The sequence below is a fragment of the Lepisma saccharinum genome, chromosome 1, assembly GCF_977018435.1.
Source record: "Lepisma saccharinum chromosome 1, izLepSacc3.1, whole genome shotgun sequence".
NCBI classification, from domain to species: Eukaryota; Metazoa; Arthropoda; class Insecta; order Zygentoma; family Lepismatidae; genus Lepisma; species Lepisma saccharinum.
The window spans coordinates 37,884,231-37,908,767 of record NC_139229.1 but is presented as its reverse complement, the minus strand read 5'-3'; the positions used below and the strand labels follow the sequence as shown (position 1 = coordinate 37,908,767).

At 38.0% G+C, this 24,537-nt stretch overlaps 2 protein-coding genes across 2 annotated transcripts in view; one reads left to right on the top strand and one right to left on the bottom strand.

Annotated features, from left to right (window-relative positions):
• Positions 1-4,837, bottom strand: part of LOC146004716 (uncharacterized) — a 64,663-nt gene extending 59,826 nt beyond the window's left edge. The window contains exons 1-4 of the mRNA XM_083143711.1: positions 4,718-4,837; positions 3,217-3,379; positions 1,031-1,219; positions 203-353 (exon numbers count right to left, since the gene is read on the bottom strand). Coding sequence (XP_082999837.1) covers positions 203-353; positions 1,031-1,219; positions 3,217-3,379; positions 4,718-4,837 — 623 coding nt within the window. The remainder of the gene's footprint in view (positions 1-202; positions 354-1,030; positions 1,220-3,216; positions 3,380-4,717) is intronic.
• Positions 4,838-6,555: 1,718 nt separating this feature from the next.
• LOC146004643 (centrosomal protein of 76 kDa-like) overlaps positions 6,556-24,537 on the top strand; it is a 55,496-nt gene continuing 37,514 nt past the window's right edge. The window contains exons 1-2 of the mRNA XM_083143584.1: positions 6,556-6,718; positions 9,715-10,009. Coding sequence (XP_082999710.1) covers positions 6,656-6,718; positions 9,715-10,009 — 358 coding nt within the window. The 5' untranslated portion in view covers positions 6,556-6,655. The remainder of the gene's footprint in view (positions 6,719-9,714; positions 10,010-24,537) is intronic.

The following is a 24,537-nucleotide window of genomic DNA, read 5'->3' as shown; positions in this document are numbered from 1 at the left end:
GTCCAAGTGTTCAACTCTATTGCAGTTGCTGCTTCTTCCCTCTCTCTCTGTCTATTGACCAGCTTTGAAAATGACTCTGAGATGGAGTCGAAAGCTTGGACAGATTGTTAATGTATTTTTATCCTGCTGTTTATCTGTTGTGCATTGTGGTTTATATATAAAGAAGAAACTAATCAACTATTGCATTAAAATATTTACTAACAACTTATCTACTGTTTGTTTTGTTTCTTCAGTAATTTTTCTTAGTTTTTCCTTCAAACTATGAATATTCTTCAATTCCTCTTTCTTCTGAAGTTCCTTCTCCTTCTTAGAAGTTTCTAGACAGGCTATAAGCCGACAATATTTATCGTTTTCTGGAAAAGAAATTGCAAAGCTTGGTAACATAGAAAATTAATAAAAACATGTTTGTTGAAACTGATAGAAATTTAAAAACACACACAGTAATAAATCAACTACAAAATTTCAAATAAAAAAGTATGTTAGGTATTATAAATGCAGTAATCGCTATTGTTTCTTGCTGAAAATGTGTAAAACTCTGCAACACAACAGTTCTGTGTGGTTAACGCCTGCCAAGCGGTTTTTAGCTGGATAGGATGTAGTCCCATGGCAAAAGTTTCCAATTATTTTAGAATGGAATCTACTTCTTCTTTCCAACTAGATTCCCCAATTGTTCTGTCAATACTGGTTTGACACTAAAATTTTGGAGTTCAATTGATGATTGAACCAAGGGCAGTTTTCACAAAAAGGTATCGTGCGAGTGCTACATGTATGAATGTAAGCTAAATCTCTTTCATAATGCATATAACAGCTTTGAACATATTGTGTCTTTAAGGTTGGAAGAGTACTAGTTATTCAGCTACAAGAGAGTGCTACCTGTATCAATATAAGGTAAATTTCTATCATGATGCTTCGGCTTCAAACATGTTGTTTGTGTAATTCATTGAAAGCATAAAGAACAACAGCTGTAAATAAATGAATAAAATACAAAGTAGTAAAATCCAATATATTTTATCACATTTTTTATACTAACCATCTTGTTCAACTTGCACAATCTTTTTTTCAAGGTCTTCTGCTTCTAATTCAGCAATTTCCTCCTTCTTTCTTGAAAATGCCTTCTTCTGTATGGAATATCGGGTACCTGCAACCTTGATTTGATTACCAAAATCTTCATAACTTCTATAGAGATTGCTGATGATTTTAGAAACAGCAGAAAGCCAGTCTGCAATGAAAGAAAACAATATAATTAACAATACTTATAGTAGCTTTGCACATTTTCTGCTTTTTCCATGTTCATTGAACACACAAAAATTGGGCAAAAAAAAATGCCGCTACGTTGGAAGCAAGAGAAAGACTTTGGAGAAGGAGGGAGGGGGATCAGGGTATGCTTACAATCAGTGGCGACTCGTGGCTTATTGTAAACCGAGGAAGGTTTGAAAAATGCATCAAATTACTGTCACACATATTGCTTGTACTATTAATTGAATTTAGAATCTTAGCTGCAGGCCCATGCTCAAGGTATGGCAGGTGGCCCTTGCTCCTTACTTTGAACTGTGAAATATTTAAATGTGAACCTATAAAAACCGACGAAAATAACATTGACAATATTTCAGATTTTGCAAGAATTTCGATTTTCTTCCTCCTCCCTGTCATCGTGTGGATTGACGATAATAAAAAGTGCTGCTTAAACTTTGAAATTATGCTAAATGCTTCTAAATTGTGCTAGGATTTACTATTAATTTTGATAATTGTAATTCTGCATCTATTGTTCTAGAATTTTGAACTTGCATTACTTATTATTAACAGTTATGTAATAGTGTAAATTTCCCCCAAAATTGTTTAAAATGGTGCAACAAATTACATGGGTTCAACATAGAACTTAAAAAGGTTTGAGAAAATTGTTTATCCCCAACTTTCTACTGATTTCTTACCATAGAATTTCCTGATGAACTAAATTGGGCAGGATGAAGAAAAGTTAGGGGATGGTTGTAAAAAGGTTTGCCGCTAGTTCCTCGGCTCTCATCGATCTTCGCAACCTTCCCCCCTCCCTTCCATGCCTCACCCATCTGTCTGTACAATATTCCTCAGCAAGTGCAGCAAGCCTGTATCTCTCATCTTTTGGCTGCTGCTGGAGTGAGCGAGAGCAGTCAACTCTTGACAATAGCTAACCTAGGCAATTGTACGTACATTGCACTTATAATTTTATAACACGCATTAAACTCCTAAAAAGTAGAGAACTGGAAATAAGTACAAATGAACTGTAGGAAGTTCTTCACTTCCTAAATGGAGGGGCTGCTTACAGTATACCAATTGTTTGTTGGTATTTTCTACTTCATTAAGTTAATAATGACAATGGGACAGGCATGGATCTACAGGGAGAATGATAGGTGCAATTGCTCCTCCCAACTGCCACAATTTGGACATGTTATTATGCCAAATATTTTTGAATGCTCAAATATTCTGTCTTTTATCATCAAGTTTAAAGGGCTCGAGAATATTTTTAAAATGTGTGATTAAAGACCAATTTAGGTGCTCATGATAGGCTGATTGGAATTGGACCTACAGCTTAAATTTGGAGATGAACCACTGTAAAAGAGGATCCAATCCGAGACCATTTGAGATAATAGGTTTTTGCCTTTTTGTTTATTCGCTTTACTCCTAATCTTATAGTTTAGTTTAGCATGGAAATGGTAACTATATTATGATAACGTCGTACAATAATAACCATCTATTCCAGCCCTGGATCTCTAATATTGAACAACTTTGTTTCTGTTTACAGTACTATATATTGTTTATATAAAACAGTGCAAGTGTAGGTTAGAATTGATTCTCAGTGAGATGACCTGACTGACTACCTCCCAACTGTTAACTACTGGATCTGCTACTGCAATAAGGATAAATGATAACTGTATGAAACAGATGAAAGGGCAAACACAATACAACATCCACGTTCTAGACAGGAATCATACCATGAACCTTTGGTAGCAAGCTTATGAGTCAGGCACTCAACATGCTTGACTACCAAGCCAGCCACTATCCTCCACCGTGTAAAAATACTTTTATCTGAGTTAAGGCATCAGGAAATAGCCAAGTTTATATTTGGGGATGATTTTGTATTGATGTACTGTGAAGATTGCCTATCTTTGTTATGTGAAACACTTTCAAAACAGGTAACATCAAATAAATTATATTCATTCATCACAAGAATTTACAATTTACCTGGATATTCTTGGACATTCTGGTTGACAGACTTTTGAAGTTGATGCAACTGTTCCTGAATCCTAAATAAACATTTCTGTAAAGCAGATGAAGTGACCACTTCTTGTGGTGCCTGTATACCCGAGTCATTTGGGGGAGGATTCACTCCTTTGTCCATTTTAATCTGAAAAATGAGAATTATGTTAAAGTGTATTTTGCTTAAGACAAATAAGGCAGAGTGAAATGTTACTTCTTATAGGTGCTATTTCTAAGTTATAGGCATAAACCAAGTTATGGTTGTTAGATTTATGGCTTTAATAATCCCACAACACCAATAAATTTATCAGGCCTCCTCGATGGCGCAGTGGTAGTGTTGTTGCCTTGTAATCAAGGGGTTCCTTGTTTGATACATGGTGGAGGCACATAGTGGTTTGGATCCCACTTTTAACTGTAGGTCCAGTCCCAATTAGCCTTACTGTCCATAAAGTGGACTTAAAACACCAACTCAATCAATCAATCAAACCAATAACTTTATCAGTTTACAACTGTTGGTATTATTTATATTTTTCCCCTTTTGCTTCATTCAAATCAATTATTCACATATGTAGTGATTGCAGTACAGTACATGCCTTAATAACTTTTAAAAATGAATGAGATTAGGCTCCAAATTTTAAATTTCAAAGCAAATAAAATGTCTGATGAATAAAGGTTCTTTGTAAAAATATTTTACATATACTTTATGCAGTATCTAGTTGGGCTAAATTGGATTAAGCCTACATTTTTTACATCAAATCTGAAGCACTGCATGTTCTGTCTTCCCATGTACGTGTGTGATTGTCCCTTCATCCATTTCATCTAAGAACCACTACCCAAAGTGACAGAAAAGTGACATAAAATAACTCAAATACAAACACAATATCAGGTCAGATCAGTACGCACTATTAAATATTGGGTGACAATATACTTGAAAAATAAAATAAGCAAAAATAAAATAAATCACTGTGTCTAAGAAACACTCACAGATCCCAGGCCATTATGGTTACTCAGCAGAGGTTCAACCAGAAATTTCCACCTGGTCAGTGTAAGTCCATGTTTTAGGGAGTGGGGTGGAAGGTTAAATTTAGAACCAAAATTACCATATATTGGGCAATAGTGGTCAATTTTAAGGGGTGTCAGGGGTGTGTGGATAAATTACTGTTACTCAGTCATGAAGAGAATGCTAGACTGAAATATTTTATTCAATACTTTCATATTTCTACCGTTATCAATGTTCAAAGTTAAAGGGGTGCGAGCGGGGTGGCACCTCCTCAGCTGTCTCATTGTCACCACGTCAAACCATAGGAGCATCCTTTCAGCGAACTCCAAGCATGGCCCAAACTTCCCCTAACGCATTTAGTGATCTGTAATTTTTTAAATGTAGGAATGCTGGGCTAAAGGGGGATGCTATGAACCCTGCAACTCCTTCTATAGTGGACCACAGGCAAAAGAGCCTGTGCAGACCCATGACTTCTGTGCACCTTACTCCAGAGTGGAGGGCAGGGGCGGAGTGAAGCAAGCTTTCTTGTGGGCTGAGTTGAACTGATGGAAGGGAAGCTGCACGTTGACGTCTCGCCGAAGGTTCTTTTGCTTGTGGTCGCTCCATAGTGTACAACATTGTGATCCAGTAGCGGCGCGATTATGTGGCAAAACTGAAAGGGGGAGGACAGCTTACTTCTCTTGATAGACAAGGCTTAGCGTTAGGGGGCAAAAATGGGAAGCAACAACCCCCCCCCCCTCCATAATCACAGCCACTGTTGTAATCTCATGAATGGGTATCAATAAATATAAAGATCAAGTACAGGGAAAATATAGAACTGACTACTAGACATAACCGTGCTTAGAAAATTCTGGTTAAGTCATTGCCCCTCTTCTCAATCTCAAGGGCTAGTAACATCCAGGATACATGCAATAGGGGAAGTTCACAATCACCCTCTACAAATGCCACCCTGACTCTATGATAATATTGGACGAGATTTTCTACGTTCGGGGCAGGAAAATGTTTGAAATTTCCAGACAGTGAAAAATCTCGAACACCGTCGTTGAATTTTCATACTTCCGAAAAGTCGGAAACTCATTTCCCGAAGTCGAGACCACACATACCCCTAGTTAATATGCATGATAAATGTTTCGGTAAATGTTTACTATCCTTCGGACACCTGTGGGGCTATGCGTCAATGGTTCGTGGCGCTAGCGTCAATGGTTTATGGGGCTAGCGTCAATGGTTCGTGGGGCTAGCATCAATGGTTCGTGGGGCTAGCGCCAATGGTTCATGGGGCTAGCACCAATGGTTCGTGGGGCTAGCGCCAATGGTTTGTGGGGCTAGCGTCAATGGTTCACAATTATTTCCAATTTCTAGATCCTGATACTAACACGACACCAAATTTTAACTATGTATCCTAACCTAACAGAACTAACATATCCATGCGCCAACGGTTCGTGGGGCTAGCTATTCCCCGTCGGAGAATTAATTTTCAACAAACAACATGAATTTCAGCTATGAAACATTCCCACATCACACAAAACACCTTCCCGATGTTCGACAATGCTACAGAAACTTATTATGGTAAGTAGTTTCTTCTGTAAAAATAAATAAATGTGTCCGAAGGATAGTAAACTAGTACTAAATGTTTCTTATCAAATGGTGTTAGACTTCCCTCTTATTTCCCCACGTCTGCATACATGCCTCTAGTAGTTTATCGATGGTACGTTCAGTGGGATCCATGAGTATTACCGTGCAAATTGTCCATCATCATGTTCATCATGAACTCAAAATAAGCTGTTGACAACTTCTGCACCAGAATACATAAAATCCATCTCTTAAAAACACACACGGGATATGAAAAAAATTAATGAAAATAGTCATGGACAATTTTCACGCTAAAACTCATGGATCCCACTGTACGTATAGTGGAACCACAAGAAAAAAACCTGCGCAGACCCTCGACTCCTGTGCAGTGTACTCCTAATCTGTGGTACGTACTATTATGGTGGTACTCCCGCTTGGAGGGGAAGGGGAGAGTGGACCATGCTTTCTTGGCCCAAAGCTGAAAGGAAGAAGGGAAAGCTGCGCGAGGACTTTTCGTCAAAGGTTTTTTTTTCCTTGTGGTCGCTCAATACAGACCAAAGAGCTCTTTGGTACAGACACAGACAAATAGATGACGTGATGTCATAACTTTTCTATTGTGATGTTTAGTTAGTTCTTCGCCGACAGTTTTAGGAAAAACTTCGCATTAGCACCCGAGATATTTCAAGCCAGTCGAGTTAGCACCATTGTGTGTATAATGATGGCGGCAGGAAGGAAACGAAATGGAGTTTGAAAAATGGAAAGAACCTTGTGAAAAACTAAGGGGTTACTTCTTGTCAGGAAAATTTATAATGTACCTGTAAGGCTCAGCTGTGTAGTTGCAAGTTGAGCCTAACGATGTCATTGTTGCCAGAAAAAATGTCTCAAGTAAAACTTACAATTCAAAACCATCTGAAGCAGGTAAACAATGATTACAATTTCGTTAGTCATGTCTAAGAATCTGTGGTACCGTTATTTATATATTTCAGCCCAAGTTTTGAATTAACACGTAATTAATTTATTTCGAAAATGTAATCTGTGTAGTTCCCCAACCCCGCAAATTACATGGAGCTCTTAATTCGAATTGATCCACTCTCATTTCTTTTCGTTGCACTTTTATTCAACTATAACAGAACAGTCATATATATGCTTTCTTATTCTATCACTTGGCTAGTGTAGTTTTGGTAAAAATCTGAGGTACTACTTTACTATACCGGAGACACCTATCAATGATTCATTTTGCAATTTTTTACATTGATAACGTACTATTCTGCGTTGCAGAACATTTCTTTAGGTGAAATAATGGATTTCTAATGAAAATAATGTCTATTTCTTACATACGATAGCCCCACGAACCATCACGGGGACGAGGTATGCCTACTAGGTTAGGTTAGGCCTGTTAGGTTAGGTTCGATTAGCACTCCTTTCGTTCAATTTAGCATATATGGACAACATCGGATTTACAAATTCCACGTCATCTTCCACACCCAGAAACAACTTCAAGACGCATCCTCGACACATCATGTTGTAGCAGCAGCAATAGCTCGTATTGTGCTCTCGTGTAGAAAGCAAATGGCGGCAGCAGCATGGAGTTAGGTTCAGTTAGGTTAGGCAAACATAGAAAATTAAATTGGAAAAAAAACACCCGCTCACACATCATCTTCTAAAACTACCGTATGGTTGCTACACTAACACTTATTAACCGAAAAATGCCACACAAACTATTCACAGAAGGTTTTTGAGCAAAAATTGATCCACAAACCATTCTTGGAAGGTTAGGTTAGGCAAACATAGAAAATTAAATGGGGGGAAAAAAAGCCCCTCACGTCATCTTGTAAAACTACCGCGTGGTTGCTACACTAACAGGTGGTTACACAATTGAACACACGGAACATTTGATTCACTTAGTCGACGGTAATGGTGGCAAGAGCTATCGTGCATCGGAGATACATGAATGTCGAAAAATACATGATTTACCGGCCAAATAAGTTGAACGAAGGGAGAGAACACTTCCACGAGCTTCCAAAAGTCTACAGAAACTCAGTTCCATAAGTAGTTTCTCCTGTAAATTTGAAGAAATGTGTTTTCACTATACCATACTGTTACCGAAATGATTTATTCATGCATGGGCGAAGTTCAGCTCTATCTCTTGCTTTTAAGAGTTTGTAGGAGGAGTAAGAAGTCATTTAGATTACTGGAAATAAGTTTGGGCCCAAGTTCTTTTTGTTTTATCGCGATTTCATCATGTTACGTATGCATTTCTTACATGGTACATTCGATGTCGATTTACTGCAGAATTTTATCGATCCGTTCCTGCATGTTTCCTTGACACTGGTTTTTCACTTCCATCTAATTCTTACCGCCAAAATGTTCTAAGATTTTATTCAATAAATTGCTTTCGTAGTTAGGTTAGGAGGGTCAGGTTTAGTTCCCTTAGAAATTGAATAATATGCCTAAATGCTTTCATGGTTAGGTTAGGTGGGTCAGGTTCAGTTCTCTTAGCATTAAAAAGTATCCCTAATTGCTTTCGTAGTTAGGCTAGGTGGTAGTCTGTGTAATGCATCAAGCATGCAAAATGGGGAGTTTTGCACAAGGTACCTGTAACATCTTATTTTACCCATAATTGGACTTTTTCGAAATCAAAACTGTGCTGATTAGTTTCAGGAAGATTCCAAATTACTTCTACATTCATTCCCACTGTTCTACGATACTTGCTGTTCCTTCTATCATGGAGAATACCTTGTCCATAGGGACGTGCATGCTCACGTTTTTTTTACCAAAATAAATAACTCTTTTTTTTTCCAAAATCCAAACAGTGCTCATTAAAGAAGGTTTAAGTTTTGTGTGATAATGATTGCCAAAATTCTACGACACTTAATCTTTCTGCTAGGAAAATTTGATATCACTTAGTCTTTCTGCTAGGAAAATTTGATATCATAAAACAATTTGAACCACTACCTTAAAAGTATGTTACACAAGCACTCTTACAATCATAGCCTACTAAAAATTGTAATTTGTAACTTGAATTTACAACATAATCACGTATTTCAAGACATGGTTGTGAAGTCAAAAGCTCCATTTACTACTACGTAAGAATATAGATGCAGAGATTATGATCACAGTATTTGGAGCATGATTAGAATGCAAACACTCTCCGACTTGTACATAGGAACAAGATTACCATCCAGTGTTTTTCTCTACATGGCTGTACGATGATGCAGACATATGTAGGTTTAGTGTTTGCACTGGAGGGAATTGTTGTCATGCTGAAAAGTTCCATGTATGTAATATCTATTAATAGTACACATTATCCCCAGTCATCAAATATTTTGACAGTACAAGGGCAAGTAAGATGGTATATAATTTCCCATGTAAATATTTATCTGTAAAGTGTTATGCACAGGGCAAATTTAGCTGGGAACACAGTTGACAAGCAGTGGGATGGGTGCTGCCCTCTGCAAAAGTCCAGAGAAAGTTGTACATGTGATGTTGATGTATTATTGTATGTGGGCATTCTGAAACGTGGTCCTACTCCATGTAAATAACAAAATGAATTAAGCTGAAAATTATAATTGTATGAATGTTTAAATATTTCTGAATGCATATAATTTGCATATTTCACCAACAAAGAAATTACTAACGTATGTAGCCAATATACATCACAGACAAATGAGGTCAAACTTTGCTACAGTTTTAAAGTGTCACACGTAACACTTTTTCATTTGTTAGCAGACACCATAAAGTACTTTATAATTTCATTACATCAGTTCATTATGAATGTTTTAATCCAATCGCTAGTCACAAAGGTAATGATTGAATGCCCTATTTACCCTTTCCCCGATACTTACAGGGTAACAGTATGCTGGGGAAGATATGCTGCAATATCGGTTGAATTCCTTAAGTGTTTTCTATTTCAGGCTGGCATTCATTCTCAGGTAAGAAAATTAATTTTGGAATCAATGAAGGATGGTGGAACTGAGAGTCAGCCTACGGAAGAGGTAGTCCTAAATCGTCTGAAGGAAAAGGGAGTGCTGGAAGAGATAATACAAAGACTGAATTTTGATCAGTTGACGATTCGACCCAAAGTTTCAAGTCAAGAAGTTCCAGAAAGTGTTGGTATTCAAGAACATGAACAAAAAGCTGATAAGAGCATTCAAGCCAATAGCATGTTTGAGAAGAGAATAACATCAGATGAAATTGGTGTACAGAAAGGTAGCTATTTATTCATAACTTTTTTTTTTATTACTCCTACCAGAATTTTGATCTCATGTTCATTTTTTAAACCATTATTCTCTACTTTTCCATGCTGATGTACTATTACTGTATTTGTTTTTTTGTCTATTCTTTCTTATCATAATGCATGTAGATGCTCTGTGTGTGTGTGTGTGTGTGACAGAAAGTAATATTACTGAATTCTAATCAATATGTGAACTCTTCTAAAATCGGAATATGCATGCATTTTACTATTGATTCAATAAGTAATTAGAATGTTGGTAGAGAAAAAATGTTTTCAATTCCAACATGTGTGTTTAGTTAGGTTAAAGTAAATTAGGCTTTTAAATTATATATTTATGAGCCGCAGTAGCTCAGTCGATAGGAAACCATGTGAGAGACCCAGGTTCAATCCCCAACAGGGTAGAACTGGGATTTTTTCCACCTCTTCAAGCTGCTCTGGCACCCTCACAGCACCGTAGAAAGTGGGTACCTGGAGGAAACTCTGGGGAGTGAAGCTTGATGCCCACTAAGATGCTGGAATTGCGGCAACAGAATTCAACAGATCCGCTTCCGGCATCACAGTGGGCTATAACCCTCAAGATAACCTGTAGACATCTGCATGGAAATTTCAGGTTCCATTCCGTGCTTTTCCCTGTAGTGGGCATTACCTTCATATTCATATTCATATTCTTTATTTCCGTTGACCTATGTCCATAGGTATGGAAATCGTCATATAACAATTCATACAGTAATAAAATATTAATACAATTTTAGACAAGGATTACAGTAATGATTTTAAGAACTACTACATGAAGGAAAACCAAATACACTAATAAAATATTAATACAATTATAGACAAGAATTACAGCAATGATTTGAAAAACTTCTGCATGAAGGAAATCTAAATAGAGGAAGAATACACTATTGGAGTGAAATTACATACAATATTTAAGGCCAGCACAATAATAAGGAAAGATTTTTTTTTTTTTTTTAGTGTAAAAATAAGATGTAAAAGTAACTATGTGACTTATACAACATGGAAGAATGCAATATATATATATATACAGAACCGATTAATGATCATTTAGGCACAATAATAGCATATAGTGAATACTTCATACATGATAATATAAATAGTATAATTCCATTTTCTGTACAACCGAACCCTCTTTGTTGACAATTTATGTAATTTAATATTTACAAATTTAGAAATTCATTTATTGAATAAAAACAATGTCGTAATAAGAATTTTGTTAATTCCCTCTTAAATTGGGTAGTTGATTCCATTGTTTTCATGTGATCAGGTAATTTATTATACAGGTGGATACCTACGAATTTAGGACCTTTTTCAAGGAGAGTGGTATTATGAGTTTGTAAAACCAGATTGTGATTTTTTCTTGTGTTGTATTGGTGTACTTCCTTGATACGTTTGGAGAAACTAGACATATCTTGTTTTACATAGCACAGTAAATGTAATATATATAGGCAAGGTAATGGTAGAATGCCAAGATCCCTGAAAATTTTCCTACATGGTTCATTTATTCTCTTTCCTGCCATAATTCGTACTACTCTCTTCTGCAAAATAAAAATTTTTGCACTGTTTCTAGCATTCCCCCAAAATACAATTCCATATGTTAGTTGTGACTGGAAAAGACTGAAATATGTTATTCTTATTGTCTCCCTATTTATTATGGTTCTTAAGGTTCGTATACCATATATGGTTTTGCTTAATTTCCCTGCTAGGTGCTCTATATGTATGTCCCAGTTGAGATTTTCCTGTATCCAAATACCCAGGAATTTTATGGAATTTGTATATTTGACGTGTTCATTTTCTATTTTTATTACTGGTTCTTCATTGTTCTTATTTCTTGAATGATGGAATTTTATTGCTAAAGTTTTGTTTTTATTTATCGTCAACTTATTTGTGGGAAACCATTTGCAGAGTTTGTTTGAGATGTTTTTTATATTTGAATTTAGAATTTGTTCATTTTTGCCAGTTATCACAATGCTCGTGTCATCTGCATATAAGGTAGTTTTAACTGAGGGTAAGTTTGAAGGCAGGTCATTTATGTATATGGTAAATAGTACTGGCCCTAGAATAGAGCCTTGCGGAACACCACATGTCACTTCTTCTAGCCTAGAGATATGGGAAGATGCATTGGTATTTGTCCCTTCTACATGTAAGATCTCTACAGCTTGACTGCGATTTTGCAGGTAAGATCTAAACCAGGTGTTTACTATACCCCTTATTCCATAGTGATTTAATTTTTTCAGAAGTTGGTCATGCGGTACTGTGTCGAAAGCTTTTGATAAATCAAGAAAGAGACCTACACACTGTTCCCTATTGTCCAGGAGTTGTCTGACATGTTCGACGTATTCAAATATTGCTGTAGTTGTTGATTTACCTTTACGGAAACCATGTTGTGATTTAGATATTATGTTGTTTTTATTTAAGAAAGTTGTAATTTGTATATTCATTGCAATTTCCATGATTTTTGAGAAGGGTGAAAGCAGAGCTATGGGTCTGTAATTATCTACACTACGCTTATCCCCTTTTTTATACACAGGTTTGATTTTTGCTTGTTTTAGTTTATCTGGGAACACACCAGTAACAAAGGATAGGTTCACTAGATAACATAGTGGGTGTAGGATATGGGTGTGACATTTCTTTATAATTGAGGATGGAATTTCATCCAAGCCAGTTGACCATTTGCTCTTCATTTTTAAGATGATGTCTGTCAGTTCCTCAACAGAGACTGGGCGTAGAAACATTGATGCACTATGTGTATTCATTTTAACCTTACCAGAGTTTTGATTGGTTTTGACTTTATCCTTATTTACATTGATTAGGTAATTATTAAAAAAGTTTGCCACTACCAAAGGATCACTTACATTTGTGTCATTTTGATAAAGTGTGATGTTTTCTAGTTTTTTGCAATTTCCCTGCAGTTCTTTTTTTATTATGCTCCACATTGCTTTGGATTTATTTCAAGAGTCTGAAATTAGTTTCCCATTATGCCCTTTCTTTGCAGCTTGTAACACACGTTTATATGTTGACTTGTATTTCTTGAAGTATTCTTCAAAATCAATTGTTACAGCTGTGCTTTTCCTAGCCCTGTTTAAGAATCTCATTCTATCACTAGCTATCTTTATTCCTTTTGTGATCCAAGGTTTCTCTTTCTGTGTTACCCCTTTAACTTCCTTCTTTGGGAAGGCTACATCAAAATAGTAAGAAAATATGCAATGAAATTTGTCGAAAGCATCATTTACTGTGCTACACTCATATATATTGTTGTAAGCCCGTTTTACCTGGGCTCTGAGGTCACAGGGAAGTTTCATTTAAACATTTAGGTAGAGCTTAATAATGTTTGATGGCTGAACCTGCTCCGTAGGAGGGTAGAGATATGGAAAGTTGGTGAAAAAGGTTATTCACGCTTGTTCATACCTGGTAGATGTGTGTGTTGTCTTGTCCTAATGCTTCTCGCAGACCGAATCGTGACAGTTCCAAGGTTCTATCCAGCGATCCTCAGTTCACCAAGCCAAGCGATCCCTTGCGCCTTGTAGCATGCTAGGCAGCGGTAACTCCGTGTTCCATCGTCGTAGTTAGCAGTGTAAAACGTGTTGTAGAGTAATCGGACTAGTTATCCATGTAGCGTCGATGAGTGTCAGAATCAAAAGAGAGCTAGCTCCGGGTAGGAGCTTGCTTTTATCATTCTAGGCGTGGAAAGGTTGTTAAACCTTTCAAACGCGGTAGATCCTGTTTAGATCCACGCGTTTGCCTTTCCAGTTCCTGGTTTTTACGGAAGTTACAAGCTAGCGCATTCTTGGGATCACTCGCTGGTCGGACAAGTTCAGGAAATAAACAAGTGTGAATATTAACATGACGAGGTTTTCTCGGTCTAATGGCCTCCATATCTCTACATTCCCCTTGTTGAAATAATCGAACCACTCTGTGATGGTCGACTACCTCGGCCGGAGTAGGTTATATTTAAAAATTATGATTTATTAACATATCAAAACTCAGAGAAAACCAATACAGCAAACCAATCAGTAGAAGAATCACATCACCGTAAAAAAAATTGAAATCACCAGAAGAGTCATATCATATCGTGGCACCAAACACCGTTGAGAAAAAAAATATAAAAACACGTAGAATAATAAAAAAAAATTAAATTGTAGGTCATAGCCTCGTATAAACGCAAAAAGTACGAGCACAACAACTAAGTCTTGAGGCATGGATAAAATAATTGCTTAAGTGTAACACTGAACTAGTTTTGATTGAGTGATGACAGCACAATAATAAAAAAAAAAACACATGTCAGCACAGTGTGAAGAAACGCCGGGAACCGCAAGCGGTTGTATTTACTGTTTGCTGAGTTCAAAGTACACTCGGCGGAACATACATGATGCTGGGCGGAGCCTTGAGGTATGTTACCTATGGCAACTCTGTAAACTGCATGCCGCCATAGGCTGGACGTGCTGTGCAGCTGACGATAAAAAAAAACACAAAAGAAAGAGACGTATCTCTAATCCTATATGGGTAGCACCCATGGGCACTAACTTTGGCACTGTAAATGACATATGTTTGTATTAATTGCGTGTGCCTTACGGTACTTGAAGTAGCTGAGCACCGGAACACTTGGAGCCGATGTAAGATAACAATAATTATCATGTGTCGTCAGTAAACACGGGCAGGATGCACGGAGTGGGCGGGGCCTGTCGATGAAGATCGCCGTGACGTCAGCGAAGTTGAGTCTGGAAGTCAAAGTTGCGATGGCGCTTCGGGGCAAGAAACGTCCTGGGTAAAATGCTCCACATCTGGGTCGCGGCGTGGAAGATGGAAAAATCAGCCATGGGTCCAGACGGGAACGGGTCCTTGTTGGTGCTGGAACTCCACAAGATCGTTGTTGGTCTCTGCGATGAGCCTAGGTCTGTCGCTCGATGGTACAAGCAGGTCTCGTCATGGGTCCAGTAACATCCGTGGCGATGAGAATGAAATAAGCGCAAAAAAGGGAAAAATTAGGAAAAAGCAAAAGGTAGTGGAGCAGATTTTACAATAAGTGATGACGGGTTATAAAATCGATTGAAAAGGGACTTTCAGTTAAAACTGGTGAATTATTTTGGGGGGGAGGGGAGGTAATATCTGATTTGAATGACGGCGAAGGGGCGTTATTATTTGTATGGTGTAGAGTTTTTAAGGGGACCTGTTTTTGATTAACAGGTTTACCTGAAGAAAAGTTCGCCGGGGCAACGGGGGGGAGAGTGGGTGGAATAATTCCATGTTGTAAGGAAAGTTCGCCGGGGGGGAATTGGGGGGGGGGAATTTGAATAGTCGGCTTAGCCGGGAATGAAATGAGAAAAGAAAGGAGAATTCAGCGATAATAGAACAAACTAAGTGATTACAAGACATTTCCTTCTGTAATATGTGTAAATGTCGTTTATAAAAACAATTGCAAGAATTTTACGTGTCTTGTGGACAAAGGTTTAAGCGCCTTCGATTCGCTGCTAATAAAAAAAATTGAAAAAGAAGTGAAAAAGAGTAAGTAATATATTTGTGTAAAAGTTCATTGAAAAATAGAGTAAGTTTTTAATTTCATGGGATATGAGCTATACCATGTTGTATGCTATCAATATTTGAACTATAAAATTAAAGGAGAGAGTGGGAACATTTGCCTATACGTATTATATGCTTTATTAACATATTTAGTGCATTGCAGCTTTCAAAGAAGCAGTTCGCGGTACACCTGAGCGTAAATAAAAAAAAATTGCTATGGCCAAAAAGCCAAAAGTTCAAGCAAGTTCTACGCAGTTCATTTGTTCTTTAAATCATTGATCTTGTTCTATCTTAGTTTATTCGTTCTTTATTTCTTTGTACTTTTTTCTTCATTTGAGTGTATATGTACCAGCAAATGGGGAAAAAAAAATATTTGCTAGTTAGAATCATAAACACACTAAGTACTTATTAGTCAAATCAGCTAAGTGATATGTTCTGACTATTACTATGCGTTTAAATGCAAAATATAAAATAACATTAAAATATCTGTAAAAAAAATTAATTATTAGGCAAGAGATGTATTATAAATGTTCCGACGATTGAGATAGCATTCTGTAATCCTGATCTTGTTAAAAATAAAAATAACCATGTTGTATTAAAAATAAAATGAGTTCGTTCTAACGCAGAAATGAAGTGCGAGGACGGGAAGTGGAAAGAGGGGGGGGGGGGAGGTGGATGAGCGTGAGAAAATGCTGGATCATGCTAGCATGTGCAATGTACGCAACGAGGAGCGAGGAGGCTAAAGCGAGTGACAACGGAATGGCGTGTTAATGAATGTTAGTGGTGTTATCATGGCACTAATCGTAGCGGGCTTTAAGTCTAGAAATAGTAATAGTGTCAGTCTTTTGCTTATTCCTGCCGGCGATGTAAGTTACTTCGTAGGAATTCTCATTAACTTTGCGAAGAATAGTTCCTTTGTACTTATAAGAGGACGCAAAGGCTTTTGACACGCCTGGAGTTGGAGTGGCATCTAGAATCCATACATGTTGTCCTGGTGAGTACTGCATTTTCCTAGAAGTGCGGTCTACGTACTTTTTCTGCTGTTCGTAACGCTTGTTCAAGTTGTCATGTGCGGTCTTACGTATGGAGGTCAGGAGTTCAAGTCTCTGTGCGTTCGTCTGGGAAACATTGTCGGGGTTCGAAGGAAGGACAGCGTCAGCTAAGATCCTTGGGTTGTAGCCAAACAAAGTAAAATACGGGCTCTGGAGGGATCCAGAATGGATTGTAACGTTGTGGCTAAACGCTGCGCTAGCTAAATAATCACACCACGAAGCTTTCTTTTCTAACACAAAGACTCTCATAGCTTTCTTTAAGTAACTAAATGAACTCTCAACTAATCCATTCGTGAAATGGGCACAAGTATCTACATATTTTAGTTGTACACCTGTAATATTAGCTAACTCTCGTAAGAGTAAACTTGAATTGGGTGTTGAACGATCTAAATAGATCGTCTCTGGGATGCCATGGACTAAAAAGACTTTCTCGACTAGGGCTGTTGCTATGTTTTGTGCATCGTGATTAGCCAAAGGAGCTGTAATTACATACCTTGTACAACTATCAACTACCGATAGGAAATATTTGTATTTGTGCGTTTTTGAAGAGACTAAAGGACCACATACGTCAATATGAATTCGTTGGAAAGGATTTTGGGCTGGTTGAAATGTTTGCAGCGTATGCGGTTTAGAACCTTGTGGTTTCTTTGAAATCTGACAAGGGATGCAATGTCTAACCTTATCGTACACAAATTTCTTCATATTAGGGAAAAAGTAACGCATAAGCATTAAATTATATGTCTTTTGAGCACCTTGGTGACTTCCATTCATTTTGTGTGCATGAATAAGATCGAAAACTTGATTTCTTAATGCATGAGGAATACAAAGTCTATCCCTATTACCAGTTTTGATTTTATTAGTCCTGTATAAGACTCCATTTTTGAGTACATAAGAATACGAAAGCTTTTCTAGTTTAGGGTCACTAGCTTTATCTTTGTTTTCTAATACGTCAATAATGTCTCTGAAATAGGGGTCTTTACGTTGTTCTGAACTAATATCAAAATCTGCTGCTTGTGCATGAAATACTTGGTGAAAAAATAAGTCATCATCATCATCATCATCTTTCTTGTCATGATTAGTCTTGTCAAGCGGTAAACTTGCACGGGAGAGTGCATCCGCAAGTTCATTTTTACTAGCGCTGACATGCCTTATTTCGAAATCAAAATTCTGAAAATAAAGAGCTCTTCTTCCTAAAATAGAACTATGATGTTTAGTTGAACGAAGATAGGATAAGGCTTTGTTGTCTGTGAGAACCACAAAATGTTGATTCATAAGAAAAAATTTGAAAGTTTTCAATACATAATATGCACCTGCAATTTCAAGTGAAAATGTGTCAGCTCTTTTCTCTGTGTCTGTTAAGGCTCGTGAACAATAGGCACATGGATGTAAATTTCCTTCGTCATCAGGCTGTAACAGCGATCCTCCGATGCCAATTCCGCTCGCGTCAATGTATACATATGAGGGGCGTTTAGGGTCATAAGGGCGGAGGATAGGGGCGGACGTGATCATTTCTTTCAGTGTTTCGAAGCTTTTCTGGTGTTCATCAGTCCATTGAAACTTAACATTCTTTTTAAGAAGCTTAAATAAACATTCTGTTGATCCTGCAAAACCTTGCACAAATCGTCGAATGAAATTGACAAGTCCTAGAAAACTACGAAGCTTGCGTTTGGTGGTAGGGGTGGGATATTCCAAAATAGCTTTAAGAATGTGTTCTGAAATCTTAACTCCCTTTTGAGATACCAAGTTACCAAGGACTTTTACTTCGGTAAAAGCTAGCCTACACTTAGAGGGTGATAATTTAAGGGATGCTGTTCGTAACTTTTGAAACACTCTGTCCAGTATGTTAAGCATGTGTGGGAGATTTGAACTGTAAATAATAATATCATCAGTGTAAACAGAAAGTTCTGAACTGTCTATTCCGCTAAGGGCAAGTTCACTTACGCGATTCATTACACCGGGGGATGTTTTCAATCCCTGGCATAACCTAGCATATCTAAAACTGCCAAGATTGTTAATAGAAAAGGCGGTAATGTCTTTAGAACGTTCTGTTAATCCAACCTGAAAAAATGCACTGGACATATCTAAAATTGAGTAATATTTCTTTCCAGCCATCTCTGTCATGATGGTTTTTATGTCTGGGAATTGCAAGGAAATCGGAGCTATTATGTCATTAAGCGCGCGCAAATCAGAAATAAAACGGTAAGTCCCATTGGGTTTCTTAACTAATAGGACTGGGTGTCGATAGGGACTCCCTTCACAGCGCTCTATAACACCTTGGTCTAGTAATTTCTGAACTTCCTGTTTCATGGGTTCTCGGTAATGAAAAGGAATAGGGTAGGTTTTGGCATACACTGGGGTGTCATCTGTCAGTTTAATATCATACTCCAAAACATTAGTTTTAGTCAATTTATCCCCTGGCCAGAGAAAAATATCTGCATACGTGTATGCGAGCTTTAGGATTTTTTCTCTTTCTTCTCGGGGAATATCAGGGTTAACTGTGAGGAGGGAGGGGTCAAATTTCTTTTGACTTTCACTAAGTTGTTGCTTTACTGTAGTATTTTCATTACAAGAGTATGAAAATGCAACATCTTCACTTTTATGTTCCCAAACGGAAGTAACGTCAGTTAAAATTTCACATGTCGATATTTCGCCTAATATTGTGTCACTTTCCAAAGTGATTGTGGTTTCCGTAGGGTTGTGTATGTGAATGACAGGTGACTGCGGGTTTACTGCAGCATTGGGAAGGACTACTGGATGTTGGCTCATAAAGGAAGCAGATGGTGTAAAAAGTACAGGCTTATGGGTATTAGGTGTTGTAGTGGTAATGTTCAAATTGATATAAGTCTTGGATCGTGGACTTAACTGAACTGTGTTTGAAAGGGTAGCTTTTCCCTCATACACATTTACATTCTCAATTTGAGTAAATATGTCATGCGACACCTGGTGAGTCTTGTACTTTGATCTTAAAATACTATAATTAGGAGTACGTCCTAAATGACAAAGAGTTATTGTGTTGTCTTTCAACGACATTTCGCACCTCTGCGTTCGTAAAAAGTCATTTCCTAAAAGGGGAGGGACGTTAATTGAATCTACTATTCTAAATGGGTGCGAATATTTACGCTTTCCAATTATGATAGGAAGAACGACAATTTCAGACACACTCAGTTTCGATCCGGACACACCTTGGATTGTGGATTGTACCTTGTATGTTTTTCTTTCAGTAGGGAGAAGATGGGAAGGATAAATTGAGATTTGGGAACCCACGTCAATAAGTAAATCTACCTGTTTTCCTTGTATGCTACTATTAATAAAGTATAGGCCATTTCTCTCAATTATAGGAACTTTATCTAATCTGCTATTATCTTCGATTTCGTTCCTGCAAGTCGAAGACGATTTTAGTTTAAAACACTGTCTCGTTGTGGCTTGTAAAAGCAGTTGTCGCTCTCGTGATTATAACGACCACAAAACTTGCAGGCTGAGGTATTTGCATCGTCGCGATTAGCCTGATCTCGACGTTGAAACCTCTTGTTACCATTACTTCTGAACTGGCCTCTTGAGTTCGATCGAAAGTTACCTCTGTGATTAGCTCTAGAATTATTATTATTTCTGTAGGAAGAGTTAGTATTCCCCTTGTTGAAACCTCTGTTATGTGCGTTTTGATTAGCCGTCTTCGCAAATTCCAGCACATTTGAGCAAAGATTGAAGAGAGAACTCGCATTCATCTCTTCGTTCGAAAAGAGAGACATGCTCGATATTTGTGACGAGAGTTTGTTTATTTCGTCACCAGAGGCGGCATTTGGAGCGTGTTCTACTCTGGGTACGGCTGGTGTCGCCGCGCAGCGGGCACTATCAGAACTCGGTATATGATACATTCCTTGATACACTGTGTGCGAACTATTTACGAGAGCCGGATTGGACTGTAGACTTTGGACTTGAAGTGTCAATGGTGGGAGAGAAGGAGATGAACACTGGTTGTATGGTACAAAGTGCTGAGCTGGGTTGTGTGCACTACTGGGGAGGGGGGAATAGACCTGTGCATGCGAACAGCTGTGAAGTGGTGACGGGGTGAATGTCTGGGGTAAGCTTGCCTGAGCGATGGCCTGATCAATTTCCAATTTCTCTTCCAACATACGGGAATTAATTAATGACTGCTGGCGTTCGAAATTCTGTAGGTGGGCAATTAATTCTTCTGTTCTGGCAAAATGCTTGTTGGTTAAACAGCCAATGTATTTGGCTCGCAGTCCCGTGATGATGTAAGAGAGAGTTTGTTCTTCAGTGGCGTTCGGGAAGTATTGCTGGACTAATGCCTTTTTAGCAATAACGTAGGTGTGAATGGGCTCGGTTACCACCTGTTTTCTTTGGAGTAGTATCTGTACAGGATCTGCTGACAAGTATGATCCCTTAAATAGCGTACTTAGCTCGTCTTTGATATGGGTGTATGTCAAGTCTACAAAATTGGGTCGTTTCTGTATGTCATGAAAATAAGTTAAAGCGGTGTCCGTCAAAAATAAAGGTAACATCTCTTTACGCTTAGCTTCCGACCATCCTGCGGCGTGTGCTACATTTTGGAACTTGAGGAAAAATGAGTCAATGTGCTTAGGGTCATTTCCGCTAAATGGTGCCGGGTATAACGCAGTTGGAATTGAGGTGGCCATGTTAGTCGTGGGAATTTCTACAGTTAAGTGATCAGAGTTATTAGTACCTTTAGAGGGAGTAGGAACTTCACCTGGGGTACTTGCTAAGGGCTGGGGTTGGTTTTTGTTGGGTGTTTGTAGTCCAAGGACAAATTGAGGGTAATTTCTATTAGCAGACCTTAACCGTGTTAGTGGAGGGGAGGGAATTGGGGTTAAAGGTCGTGAATTTATTGGATTTGCCGTGATTGCAGTTGCTAACTCTATGATTTGGTCGAGGGAGGAATCTAGGTGTTCGTGCAACGCTATCTGTGACGTATTCATAAACGAAGGTTCGTCGTGCTGACCAAAGAACAAAGGAAAGTATGGTTATACAGTTATTTATGTCATTAATATATCGCTGGTCAAATAAGTATAAGCAAGTGTTCTCATTCCTGTGTGAATGATGCTTGAATACATGTTATGCAGAAGAACTAGATTTTTGTTGAAAAAGGGGGGGGCTCGGCATGAAAGAAAAAGAGGGGTTGTTTTCCATAAGGTAATACACAAAATTGTCACTGGGTCTGACGCATCTTAAGCGTACTGTGGGAATATGAATTGGAATTACTAAAAATTTACTTTAAAAATGCTCCCAAAGTGGGAGGGAGGGGGGGGAGGGAATAATTTAATGTAAAGCAATTCGTACAGGAGGGTACTTAATTGCAAAAAGGGCCTGAAGCATCTCCACCATGTTGTAAGCCCGTTTTACCTGGGCTCTGAGGTCACAGGGAAGTTTCATTTAAACATTTAGGTAGAGCTTAATAATGTTTGATGGCTGAACCTGCTCCGTAGGAGGGTAGAGATATGGAAAGTTGGTGAAAAAGGTTATTCACGCTTGTTCATACCTGGTAGATGTGTGTGTTGTCTTGTCCTAATGCTTCTCGCAGACCGAATCGTGACAGTTCCAAGGTTCTATCCAGCGATCCTCAGTTCACCAAGCCAAGCGATCCCTTGTGCCTTGTAGCATGCTAGGCAGCGGTAACTCCGTGTTCCATCGTCGTAGTTAGCAGTGTAAAACGTGTTGTAGAGTAATCGGACTAGTTATCCATGTAGCGTCGATGAGTGTCAGAATCAAAAGAGAGCTAGCTCCGGGTAGGAGCTTGCTTTTATCATTCTAGGCGTGGAAAGGTTGTTAAACCTTTCAAACGCGGTAGATCCTGTTTAGATCCACGCGTTTGCCTTTCCAGTTCCTGGTTTTTACGGAAGTTACAAGCTAGCGCATTCTTGGGATCACTCGCTGGTCGGACAAGTTCAGGAAATAAACAAGTGTGAATATTAACATGACGAGGTTTTCTCGGTCTAATGGCCTCCATATCTCTACAATATGTTTCCAATCTTCATTGCTGAGTAAGTGATTGAAGTAAGTTGTATTTTCATCATTAAAAACTCTTTTGGTGGTATAATCATTTATTTGTTTAACATTGTTATTGCTTTGTGAAAATGGTGTTGAAAGTGAGAAAGACTGTGCAAAGTGATCTGAAAATCCAGTGTCAAAAACCTCTACTGTGCATTGGTCGACTAGTGTGTTCAATAGAATTTGGTCCAGAGCACTTTTTGTATTTTTTGTTACTCTGGTAGGTACTTTAACCATTGCTTCTAGGTTGAAAATGTTAAGAAGCATGTTTAATTCATGATTTACATTCTTTTTTAGAAAATCAACATTTAGATCACCTATCACTGCTACCTTTTTGTTGGACTGCTGAAAGTGATTTAGAATAACTTCCATGTTACTGACAAATATATTCAAATCACTATCTGGCGTTCTGTATACACATATGATTATATATTTTAGTTCTGGTAATTCTATAATGCATGATTCAAAATGTTTTTCAATGTTGAGGTGAGCAAACTTTTTGCATTCCTCTACTGCGATATCAATTTTACTATATATGCATGCACCACCTCTCCTGAATTTACTTCTTGAAAAGTTTGAAGTTAAAATGAAGTTTGGAAAATTTACACAACATATTTCATCATGTTTCAGCCAATGCTCAGTGAAACAGATGATGTTTTTATCTGCTAACTTATCAGCTAGGAGTGTTTCTACCATTAGTTTCTTTTCGGTGTTTAGTCCTTGGATGTTTTGATGGAATATATTCAGAGATATTGATCCTCCACCATTTCTTGCCGAATTACAGTTTCTCTTAAGATTCCTCGTACACATTATTTTCTTATCTACATTTGAATTTACAACTTGAAGGTTTTGGTGAGAATTATTTAAGGTTTCTGACTTCCTATAACTTACCATAGTATCCATATAGCCCACTGATCCAATTACATTCCCCATAAAAAATTACTGTCATGCATTAACGGGACTTTCCTTTCCCTTGTAGATTTCCGACGGGTATCTTCAATACTTCTATTTGCACTTTCACTAGTCAAACTTTCCTTTGATTCACTATCATCTTGATTGTTTTTAGCATTTTGCTTGATGTGGTTACCACTATTTACTATTTCCTGATTTACTTCTGTGATATCTTGAAGTAAGGGTTGTGCCAAGGGTAAATTCTCAGTCTTCTCAGTAGGATTTGGAGCCGGAAGAACTATGGCATTTTTTCCGTTTTGGGGGGGAAGTGTACTGTTTACCAATAGGGAGAGTTCGTCACACAGCAAATCTTTCCCTCTACTGTTTAAGTGTTGGCCGTGGGTGGTATGACCATCTCTTCCGATTCCATTTGCACTTAACATTTGCACTTTTGGGAAAACTTTGCAAACTTTGGAGAATTTGGAGTTTGCCTTGTTTACTTCCACATTTACACATGATGATTGCATTAGGTCGTATCGTAGTGGGATGGTACTAACAATAACGTTTGTGTTTTTTACTGTTTCAAGGCAAGTTTTGAGGGCTATAATTGCTGATTTTGTATCGTTCCTTGCTACATCATTAGATCCACCCATTACGATGACGAAGTCGTCGCTTCCATAGTCCTTGCACTTGAAAGCCACTGAATTAACTACCTCACTTAATGGTGCCCCGGGTTTGGTAAATCCAGTTACGTCATAGTCCGCATGTCTCTCTGTTACTCTCGTCGCAATGCCACGACTATGGCTATCCCCCAAGATCAAAATCTTCCCTTTGCGCCCTTTGTTTTTTACAGCGTTATCGTCTTGGTTCTTCATGTATGGGCGATTTTTTGTCTTATTAATAACCCTCTTTTTACTGTCACTATTCGCACAATTTCCCGCATTTCTCCCAGTTGAGCAGTCAAGCCTTGTTGCCATGGGGCTAACTTCTTCACTGTTTAGCAC